Below are 11,539 nucleotides of genomic sequence, written 5' to 3' on the forward strand. Positions count from 1 at the left end.
TATTGCCTCAGCTTTATGGGGTTAAACAGGACGATTGCTGGAATGTTCAGAATCTGGTTACAGGAGGATTCATTCAGGAGGGAAGTATCTTAATGGCTGTCCCCTTCAGGCAGAAAGGCTCTTGTTGCTGTTGTTTGATTTTTAGTTTTATCTTCCTCTGGAATATATTTAACAAGCAATAAGCTTTGAATTTATGGTCAGAACTATGTCTAGCAGTCATATTTCATCATTCACTGCTGTGAGCGTGTGCTCAACTTGTGCTAGCTTTAAAAATAATATAGCTCAAAGCTGAGTAGCTTGCATCTGTATATGTATGCAAAAAGCTTTTTTTTCATGCACTGTTACATAACTTGATCATTTGTCATGCATTTGGTTATTTTTTCTTGGATCTTTACCTTGCCCATCATTTTTAGGTAAATCTTTTTGCAAAGCACTGATAAATACCTTCCTTTCTTCCTTCCCACAAGTGATTGCTTGATGGTTTTATTGGTACAGGTTTGATCCTGTTAGAATTCATGGGGTTGTAAGCAAGGCAGCAAAAGCAACCGAAAAGGCACTGCAGTTCTTGTAGTTCTTTTTGCACAGCTGTCTGCAGAACTTGCTAATGAAATAAACAGGTGTTAAGAGTTAAGGCTGGGCTGGCTAAGAAACCAGTGACAGACACTCTCTAGGAAACTTCCCAACAGGAAGAGAAGGGAATTAAGCAGACAGACTGATGGGTTGGGAAACAAAGCTAAATCAGCTTTAATGAAAGTAACAACAATAAAATGAAATAGATTAAAAATATATGCCAACTAATGTTGAACTCAACCCCTGATGACATCACCATTGCCACTGGTGTCACGGACATGAACTGGGGAAGTTGACTGTACTCTGTGGTAGATGGGAACTGGATTCAGGACCTCATGGGTCAGCATCAGAGGCAGAATGGACAGAGTTCTCAGACACCAGCCACTGAAGAAGGGGAAAAGAAGGAGAAAGAGGAGCTTGACCCTTCTCATATCTCAGCTTTATATTGAATATGACGTGTATGGAATGGAGTACCTTGTTGGTCAGTTCTGGGTCACCTGTCCTGTCTGCTCCTTCCCTCAGGTGCCACCTTTTACTTAGAGCTCCCCAACGTAGTACACTAGATTTAGTAGTGACCTTGGTGTGCACCCCAATCCTTGCTAGCAAATGCCAGCCGTGTTGTCACGGCTAGAGGCAGCATCTGTCTGTGACGACACGCTATGAACTTCAGAAAGTGCCATCACTGTGAAGAGACTGAGCTGAAGAGTAAAATAGCTGAACAGAATTGGTGCTGTTCTAGCTGAGACCAGGACAGGAGGGTTTAAAGACGATTGTGATTGACAGTTGATTTGTGTTTAGAGGTTTTTTTAAAGTGCAGAGTTTAGAAAATTAGTAGCTCACCCTGCTATGTCTGTAATAAGCTTAAAAAGCTATTTGCTAGTGGATTTAATACAATTTTCTTCACTTAATTCTTCCATTTTCAGATTGCACTGCTGAGCTGTGAAAACAGTGAACTGTAGAGAGTTGTGTTACAGGAAGCCTCCATTGCTTTAGGAAGGAACAAAGCCTTTTCTGAGTACCTCTACTGGTTAAACGTTGATCTTCATTTATGTTGTTAAAATTGCAATGTGCAGAAGTTAGGAATTTCATGTCATAAATGAACTGGTTGTACTTTCAATTTGAAGTAAAAATGACAATACTGTTTTGGTTTTTTTTTCACTCTTTGCATTTTTTTTTAACTGGCAGTTGTACTATAGTTTATCACAACATTTTCATCCCTAGATTTTTTTGTTTTAATTGCAGAATGTTAGGGGTTGGAAGGGACCTCAAAACATCGTCTAGTCCAACCCCCCTGCCAGAGCAGGTTCACCTATACCAGATCACATTCAGTTCAAGCTTTATGAAATGCTGTGACAATGAATTCCCCCTCTATTGAGAGAGGCACGCCTGTACAGTGACCTCCTGTACGGGCATGCTGCGAACACAGCTCTGCAGGCGGTGTTTTCTGACATTTAAGAGAGTTCCTCAGTCGGCTCTTTTGTGTCTTTATCCTACTCAACTTGGGAGTCCAGGCACTCCTCCTTACCTCGGTGTTACCGCTCCCTCTTGTGGTCATTACTGCTGTGAAAAGGTTTTTTGTATCCTGAGGTTTGTGGGTCTGGGAAAGTGTAAATATACAATACACAAAAAGCTCATACTTCTACAGAAGTTATATGACCAAATTTATCTTCTTTTTAAAATATACATAATTGTTTTTTTGGGGTTGGTTTTGAGCAACAAACTATTCACTGTATTCACCCTGCAAGCCCTATTACAACAAGAGCCATCTGGGGCAGAGCTGAGTTATCAAAGCTTCTGTACAGAAGTCGAGAAGTGATTGTGTGACGCTTGTTGAATGCTGGCATTTAACAAAAAATCCCTATAACAGTGATGTATTCTGTTTCAGAAGTGTGATCATAGTTGATTTTTTGCAGGTATCAATCCCTTTTGATTGACTTTTTTGTGTATGTGGTTTCCTGCACAGCAGTACAGCAGTGAACAGGAACTTCAATGTATGTGAAATCTGCAGAAAACTGTAGATCTCAGCATTCTTTCACTGACTTGAATTCTGTTCCAGCACATTAAGCTGGACTTTTCTCTGTGTGTCTCTTTCCCAGTTGTTCCTTCAATGCAAATCATGAATAAAAGGCTTACACTGTATTTCATTTTACAGCCTATAGAATATAAATACAGCAGTAATTCAGGGGCCCAATAGCTTTGACTGTTAAAGGAATCTCAGCCTGTTCAAGGAATTACTTTTGATCAAAAGCAGTCCTTAAATTAATAAACATAAAGATTGAGGGGTGGGGAGTTTTCACCAAAATTGACTTTGGTCTGATTTGCAGCTTAGCTTTAGCGGAGGAACAAAACTCTGCTCTAGACCTGTCTTGTATGTATGCTTTAAATTTTTAATCAATCAGTTTCTACTCACAAGGATTACTGGAGAAGAAAACGTCATGAGTGGAAAATATGTATCAATAACATGATGTTCCTGAGTGGTTCTGACACAAGTAGCCCTGAGAATTGAAGATGATTTTCTTCTTACTCACTGAATTAACTATCAAGTCTAGCAATGGTCTCCATGTTGTAATTCTGTAGTAGTATTAAAACAAAAGCAGATAGCATAAAGAGCAAACCTCTTACCAAAAGAGGTTTCTACTCCCTCAAAGCATCTGAGCATCACTTCATCCAGGGGCAGAAAGCTCCAAGGTCTCCATAGCAGTTCTGAAACACTGACCTTGAAGTCTTGGAATCAACTAGTCTCATACTGGTGAGGTGCAAAAATGTCCTGTATCAAAGTTTCTGTGCTGCTGTGCAGGATTTGAGGCTTTGCTGTATAATGTGTTTGAACTTAATGCTGAGCTGCACAAGTTGTATTTCATGTCTTTGCACATATATGGTAGATGGAATAAATGTATTTCCCTGCATGCTTCTGACACATGTTGGTGTCTCTCTGCCAGTTGTCACCATGGCTTGCATCATTAGGGTATTTTTTCTGTTTAGGTGTCCAGTGGTGGACTATTTTTTCCTGGATAATAATACAGTACTCAAAACAATGACTTTCAGTTTTAATGGGGCCACTGGATACTACTTTCCAGGCACTGTTTAACTGAGGCTACATATTCTATTTGATCTGACGCCCCAAGTAATTAGAAGTAAAGGCTGAGATTTTAGTCGACATTGTACATGACAAAATTTGAGGGTGTCCTTCAAGATCTACTTAAAATCATAGTTAATTTAACCCCTTTAGATTGTTAGTGCTTTTGCCTGTGTTGTTAAATTCACTACACTATTAGTGATTGTATTAAAACCCAGAAGTATCTTACAAAGTGACTTACTGAGAAGCAGCATAATTTCAAGATGACAAGACATTGATTTCCCTATGGCTCTTTGATAGTTAGGAGGTAGTTAGATTTCTTTGCATATTTCTAAAAGTCCTGAGTAAGAGCAGATGTTGTCTCAATGGGAAATAATGTCACACCATGAAATTTCTGAGCTGACTTACTTGGAATATTTGACTGTCTTGAGCCGTTTTCCCATATGCCATTGGAAGCTTTCACATTTTGCTTTGTCTCTCTAGGAAACCTTCTCATCCTCAGCTTGAAGCTTTCATTAAACATATGTCCAAAGGCTCTGCAGCCCAACTGGATGGTTCCCTGAGCAGCCTGCCACGTTACCCTAGTCATTCCTTGTGTGAAATGGGAGAGCTTACACAGACAGGTGAGTTTCCATGGCAGCTCTTTGTTTTCTTCTGCTGCATTGAATACAATCTACAAGAAGGGATCTTCTGTTTGTATTTATATTTAAATAAAAGCTTCCTATAAAAAAAGCATTTATTATGTTGGTCAGTATAAAAGACACTGAGCTGCTGGAACAGGTCCAGAGCACTGGGAGAAGGGTTGTGACCTCTGCTAGTGAATGTATTGTTCAGTTTATCTGCACCCAAAGGATGGGAGAGATGGGATAAAACTGGTGTCATCAGAGATTTGACTGTGTAAAAGGAAGTGTGCAGAGAGGCTGGGACTATTGTGGTGCTGGGGTATTGGAAATATTAGAGACAAAGAGTTTGGGATTGGAGAGGGAAACTGAAAGTAGTGCTGGACCCAGAGCAGTGATAAAAGGCCATTTTGGAAAAGATCTGGGACTGCTGTAAGCAGGCAGTAGAGAACATGAGGGGAACCAAATGTAAGAAGACAGAAGTAGAGGAGTAAAAGATGAGGAAGACAGATGCATAGAAACAAGTTGCCAATTTTTAAGAAACAGATTTTCAGAGATTCCAGAGTGCTTGGAATTGTTTGTGTTCTCCATGCGTAGCTGCCACCTGAACTGCTATGAACTGAAATCTCTGAGGGTGTTTGCGTTTATTTTTCTCTCTGCATTTATGCCAGTGCATCAGAAAGGAAAATATACGAGTGCTTTCCCAGAAATGTGGAAATGTACTGTTGCACAACAGGTTAGAAATGTGGTTGTGAAAGAGTTAGTCACGTGGATTTTTGCTTTCTTTCAACATTCATTAATTGGAAAATTCACATGAATAATCCTTTTCTGTTCAAATTCTAACACTAATCTATTCCATTTTATTCCCAGTTCTTGCTTTTACCTGTGCTGTTCTTCTAATCTTAAATACTAATCACTGAAAGAACATGTCATGGTGGCTCTGGGTATTCAGTGGCTTTGGAGACTGGCTAAGAAAAAATGAAAGTAGTAGTGAAGATTTGGGAAGTCAGTGTCATTTTCATCTTGCCAACAGCCATTCAAGGAAACTCCTCTATTGTTTAGTCTAACTCTTGCTTGTCAAATCCTTGTATGTTTTGGGATCCCATCAGAAGAAATATTTGCGTTAGGCCAGCATCAGGAGTAAGTAACATCAGGAGAAATCTCGTTAGGCTACCAAGAAACACCTAACAGCACATTGTGTGTGAAACTGACTCCATCACTGCACACAGCTTGTAACTGAGCAGGTGTTTGGGATTCCTGTTGCCTGTGGCAACTTCTGTAGATGTTCTAATGCATGAAGGATTCATGCATGTTGTTTTGCTGCTGTAAGAAGACAGCACAAGCAAGGTGGATTTTGGGGTAGAGGTTTTGGCATGTGTAGAAGAACATCTTCTACCTTTTCAGCTGGATAAAAGCAGAATCTTAATGTAAAAGTTATCATGTACTTTGAATACTTCCTGAAGGAAGATAGAGAAGAAGTTCTGTGTAGTTACTACACCTCACCATGCTGTTTTGTGAGTTCACACACTAATTTACATGCTGTATATTCATTTCCTGACTGCTGGCAGTTTAACTGGCTGCCATAAATGTACAGGGACCATGGCATTCACTCCTTGCCTGAAAACCTGTCCTGTGTGCACTCTGGATCCATTTTCATTCCTGTCTTACTTTTATAGTCATGTTATATCCAATCAGTCTGTGTCTGTAGTACAAAGAACAACTATTAAACTACCAAGGTTTTAAAGAGGTTTTATTGAACCAGCTTTTGCTTTCTGTATCATAGAATCATTTTGGTTGGAAGAGATCTTTAAGATCATCAAGTCCAGCTGTTAACCCAAACAGTGTCCCTCAGCATCACATTTCCACATCTCTTAAATCTCTCCAGGAATGGTGATTCCACCACTTCCTGTGGCAGCCTGTGCCAGGGCTTGACAAACACTGTAAGGAAGAATTTTTTTCCTAATATTCAACCTAAACTTCCTCTGACACAGCTTGAGGCCATTTCCTCTTGTGCTGTTGCCTGTTACTTGGCAGAACACATTGACCCCACCTTGCTACAACATCCTTTCAGATAGTTGTAGAGAGTGAGAAGGTCTCCCTTCAGCTTCTGTTTGTCCAGGCTGAGCAACCTCAGTCCCCTCAGATGCTTCTTGCATCTCAAATTAGCTCCTAGAATCAAAGAGATACTGAAGAACAGCAGGTATTATGTATTTCTTTCAGTTTCCTAATAGGCAAGCACAGGTGAAGTTCAGTTTTGAAGTTCATAACTTTTCAACCAACTGTTAGTTTATCAGTAAGACTGTTAGCTGTGGCTTTTTTATTTCTCCAGACCTAAGACCTAAGAAAAGTATAGTCCTGTGTGGTAATTTCTTTAAAAATTCTCTTTCAGGGGTAGTGCAGCACTTGAGAAATGGACAACTCTTGAGGGAAATCTATATAAATAAGCATAAACTACTGCTGAGTGACTGGACAGCCAAGCAGCTCTACTTGGAGACAACAGGGAAAAGCCGAACCCTGCAGAGCGCGTTGGCGCTGCTCTACAGTTTTTTGCCAGATTTTGACTGGAAGAAAATTAATATGAGGCATCAGTGGAGCACCATTTTCTGCTCTGGAAGCTGTGACTGCCCTATGCGAAACCACTACCTAGAAGAGGAGCAGCGCAGACAGTACAGTTTGCGGGTGAAAAACAGCGATTTGGAGAAAATCTACGTGGATATGGCCAAGATTGTGGGCATTCCCACCAGGCAGTTGAGAGCTTCGAACCCAATAGATTCTCTCCTGTGCTATTTTTGCCACAACGTCAGTTTTCCGTGTACCAAAACTGGCTGCATTGGTATGGAACACTTCCAAGTCATCAAAAGACATCAGTTGGAGGATGAGAGAGAAAGACAAGAAAAGAAACTGTATTTCTTGTATGCACTGTTGGCTACTCATCCTCTCCTCAACCAGACTGTCAATCGGCTGCAGCGCATTGCCGAAGGCAAAAAAGAGGAAATATTTGTTCTTTACTCTGCACACGATGTCACGTTGTCACCTGTTCTTAGTGCCTTGGGCATTACAGAGGCCAGATTTCCTAGATTTGCTGCCAGGTTAGTTTTTGAGCTGTGGCAGGATGGGAAGAGACCCAAAGAACACTTCATCCGTATCCTGTATAACGGCGCCGATGTCACATTCCAGACCTCCTTTTGCAAGGACTATTACAAACGTTCCAGCAAGCCAATGTGCCCACTAGAAAAATTTGTCAGCTTTGTCAAGAGGGATATGTTCTTAATTTTTAACAGCACTAGTTACTATGATGCATGTCGCAGAAGACCACTGTAGAGAAGCAAGGTGGAAAGGAAGCGATGTTAACTTGTGTTATCAGTTGAAGTCTGTATTCTGGTTGAGGCACAGTTCAGGTTTGTTATTTCTCGTACTGGGATATGTAAGTACAAAAGGATATTGCTTGCAACAGTCTTCAAATAGTTTTATTTTCATTCGGGCTGCTGATGATCTCCAGTAGAAGAACTGAGGGAGTGTCTCTGTGTGTGCACTCACAGATGCTCTGTTACCTGTAATGATAAATCCATGGGCTACTGTAATCTGGATGTTGCTTGATGAAAATTGAGAGAGCAGAGACTTTTGTTTCTCTGTTATTTCAGAGCAATACTTGGATGCCAGAAGTTTAAAACCAAACCCATTCTTTCCCTCCCCCCTGCCCACTGTCTCACACTCATTGTAAGCAGTTTGTATCAAGGTCTTTATGAATTCCAGGTATCTGCATTAAACTGTTTGTGAGGAATTCTAGAAGCTCCCTACTCAGAAGCATTTTAGGGTTTAGGGACAGGTCTTTGAAGCAAAGTGCATGTCTGCGTGCTTCCTGAGCATGTCCAAATGATCCTGTGCCTTTTTAACCTCACAGACATATAAATACCTGGCTATTGTTGCCAGTGCCAGAGAAGGGCGTACTGGAAAATGGATACAAACCCCTCTTCTTTAATCGCACTTTCAGCACTTTGAATAGTTCAGACACAGTCCAGAAATACGTAAACTCTTGTGACATGACAGTAGATAGCAAACACTAATGTTGCTACTAAACCTGAGTGAGAAGTTAGGATTAGAAATCAGTTTTATGGTGAAGTGTTGGCTCTTTCCCATTGTGAACATGTTCAGGCTGCTGTGCTGTGGAGCAAATCGGTGTTTTAGGAGTTTGATATAGTGATTGCTTGAGACAGCTTGATTAAACACTAAGAGAATTTTGTAGCTGAGTTAGTATTTTTATGGCCTAGGAAGCTCTTCTTTTGTAAGATCAGACCTGTACATACTGTACTGTGTGTATTTATAACACAGTAGATCTTTCTTACTTCTTTAGTTAGTCAAGACTTGTGAAGCTCATTTTTAGACATTTCTTCCCCTTGATCAGGATGTTTAGACTTAAAGAGTAAACTGTCTTTTATGGTGACTTGACATGTGTAGATACGAGAACTTCAAACTGCTTTCATCTCTTTAGAAGGAGTAAATTGAAAACTAATTTTTTAATAGACCTAGGAATTTTGTAATGGTGAAGGTTTTTTACACCTCTAGGAATTATTTAGTCTGTGACTTGTGATTCAATGGTGCTAGTTCATCAAAGAAAACATAACTCAGCCTAAGTTCTCTGACTATTGGCATTCCACACTCTGTTTTCAATGGTGCGTTTGAAAACGTTTGTTCAAATAAAATTTGGGGACTCTTTGTATAATCCTGTGTTACATTTTTTTCTGACTTCTTTTGCTGCTTGCAATAACAAAATCTGTTGGAGCTTTGCTGTTTGGTGACCATTTGCAGGAATGCTGCTGAAAATATTATCAAGGGCGTATCACTGGTGTTTCAAGTTAGAAAATGTGAACCCTTCGTAGCCACTTCTGGTGTCTCCAAAAGCCTGTACTAGGAATAGCATCTTACCTTGCATCTTTTGAGGACAGACCACAGAACCAAATTGTTTTGATTTTCTTCTTCAAAAAAAATGCCCTTTGTTTTAAAAGTTTGGAGATGCAGCCTTGAGTTGGAGATGTGGATTTGGACAGATTACTCATTTGTTTGGCTTCGAAAAGCGTCAAGACCCCAGACATTAATAGATGTAGCTTAACATATTTGTAGATAAGCAAAAGTGCACAGATTTTATGGACTCTGCTGTGCTTGAAGTATCAAGCTGACTTGGGGTAAATCAGTTGAGTCTGCCCAGAAATGTGTTCATCTGTACAGTCATACATCAAGAGAAACAGTGAGACACAGTGTCAAGGGTTAGGGCTGGGCCGGCCACTACACAAGTGGAGGATGGTCTCTATGGACCCCTCTTCCTTCCCAATGGCTGATGTGTTGGGAAAGAAACTATACCAGCTTTAGTGGAGCTACTCAGCTACTGTCTGTGTAATGTGTAACAAGTTAGCATGAGAGCCTTGGATTGAAGGCAGAAGGGTCAGTCTCCTCCTCTGACATCAGCCATTGAAGAAGAGGCTTGACCCTGGTTATCCCTTAGCTTTATACTGAATGTGACACCCACGGAATGGAATCCCTTGTTGGTCAATTTAGGGTCACCTGTCCTGTCTGCTCCTCTGCAGCAAGTACTGCCTCTTGCTTGCTGCACCACAACATGGTACACAAGATTTATCAGTGACCTTGTTCTGCACAGAAGCAAAGTCAAACAAGAGCCTTTCTGCACCCTGACCCTCAGTAGTAACCCCAGTCATCAGCATTATCGCTGCTAGAAGCAGCCTGTGTCTGAGAACATGCTGTGAACTTCAGACTGTGAGTAATACTGAGCTGAAAAGTCACATCACTGAACAGAATTAGTTCTGTTCTAAGTCATGCCAGGACACAGATGCAGAAATAACAGATTCCGTTAGTAGCTGCTGTTCCTCATGTTGCCCAGGATGTCGTAAAACCCTAGAACTGTCCCAGGTTTGTCCTTTCTGAATGTCTAATCTTGGTAACTGTTGTGTTGAAGAATGTACCTGATAATGGTGATAGTAAACATGAAGTATTACTACCCTTTAACCAGAATTCTCTTTATGCTTAGAGAGGTACAAGAACTGGCATTTCCTTCCTTATTTATCTTCTCTCTGCCTTTCCTTCATTGTTACCTGTAAACTTACATTGTGTTTAAGAAGAGTAGAAGAGTGTATGGAGGAATACTTCGTGCTCTTGCCAGCCTTGTTCATACCAAGCAGTCCCCCAGCTGTCTCTGCTTACCACATGGTCTCTGAATAAAGGAATGATCATCAACATAATATGTTATCAAGAAAGTCACTGTGGTGCTGAGTAACTTAAAAAGAACAAACATACAGTGTGTAAACAGAGGACCACATGCTGAATGTAACACTTGGGTGGATAAATGTGTAAGAAAAGAGATGTGGCCATAAGGGAATGGAACAAGATGAAAGCAGGAGTGCACTTAGTAGTTGTTGAAGTCTTGTCTGTAATAGTTCTTCTTGTGGCATCCAGTTTGTAACAATCAGTACAGTTAGGGCCAGCATGTGTAGTAGAATGAATAGGCACCTACAGTATTTTGACTGTTTCCAGTCATCGCTCTTCCTGCAGACTTTTGTCTTTCCTCTGAAGAAGAAAATAAGTGAATATGAAAACTAACAGGCAAGTAACTTAGCCTCTTTCTAGGGGAAATACAGATCTTACAATGTATCCTTATGGCTTGCTTACTTTAAGCAGATGTGTACTTCGCTGTTAATGGAACTGCTCCAGAGCTCCAACAAGAATAATGCTTTTATGATATCTCACTGTCTCTGCTGTCCAGACAGCTTTTGAATATCTTCAAGAGCAGTATTTCCTCTTTTCACAACCTGTACCAGTCCTCAGTCACCCTTGCAGTAAAAAGCCAGCAACATTCCTTTATATTCAAGTGGAACCTCCTGTGTCTCATTTTGTGCTCACTGCTGCTTGTCTTGTTACTGGGCAGTGCTGCAAAGATCCCTGTTATTTACAACCTCCCTTCAGATATTTGAACACACTCATGTGATTACTCCTTAGCCGCCTCCTTGGACTAAACAGCCCCAGCTCTCTCAGCCCACCCTCATATAAAAGACACTCCAGTCACTTAATTGTCATGGTGGGGATCTCCACTACCTTCATCTCTCTCGTGCTGTGTGTGACAAAAAGCACAGTAGCTGTTTCACCCAAAATAGCTTTCCACTATGATCGGGGCAGTGGTAAGAAACCTGCATTGGGGTACTTAAGGAAAATCTGGAGCAACATTTTCGAAGGAACAGGAGGGTCAGACTCTTCCTATCATTTAGCTGGC

The 11,539-nt window shown here is 40.7% G+C and overlaps 1 protein-coding gene across 3 annotated transcripts in view; it reads left to right on the forward strand.

Moving 5' to 3' along the window:
* Positions 1–8,986, forward strand: part of PXYLP1 (2-phosphoxylose phosphatase 1) — an 83,248-nt gene extending 74,262 nt beyond the window's left edge. For all 3 annotated transcript variants that reach the window (XM_068145473.1, XM_068145471.1, XM_068145472.1), the window contains exons 5-6: positions 4,130–4,269; positions 6,656–8,986. In XM_068145473.1, the coding sequence (XP_068001574.1) occupies positions 4,130–4,269; positions 6,656–7,587 (1,072 nt within the window). In that variant the 3' untranslated portion in view covers positions 7,588–8,986. The remainder of the gene's footprint in view (positions 1–4,129; positions 4,270–6,655) is intronic.
* Positions 8,987–11,539: the final 2,553 nt, after the last annotated feature.

Source organism: Melanerpes formicivorus, unplaced genomic scaffold (assembly GCF_026170545.1).
Source record: "Melanerpes formicivorus ecotype bairdi unplaced genomic scaffold, bMelFor1.0.p_v2 SCAF_12, whole genome shotgun sequence".
Lineage (NCBI taxonomy): Eukaryota > Metazoa > Chordata > Aves > Piciformes > Picidae > Melanerpes > Melanerpes formicivorus.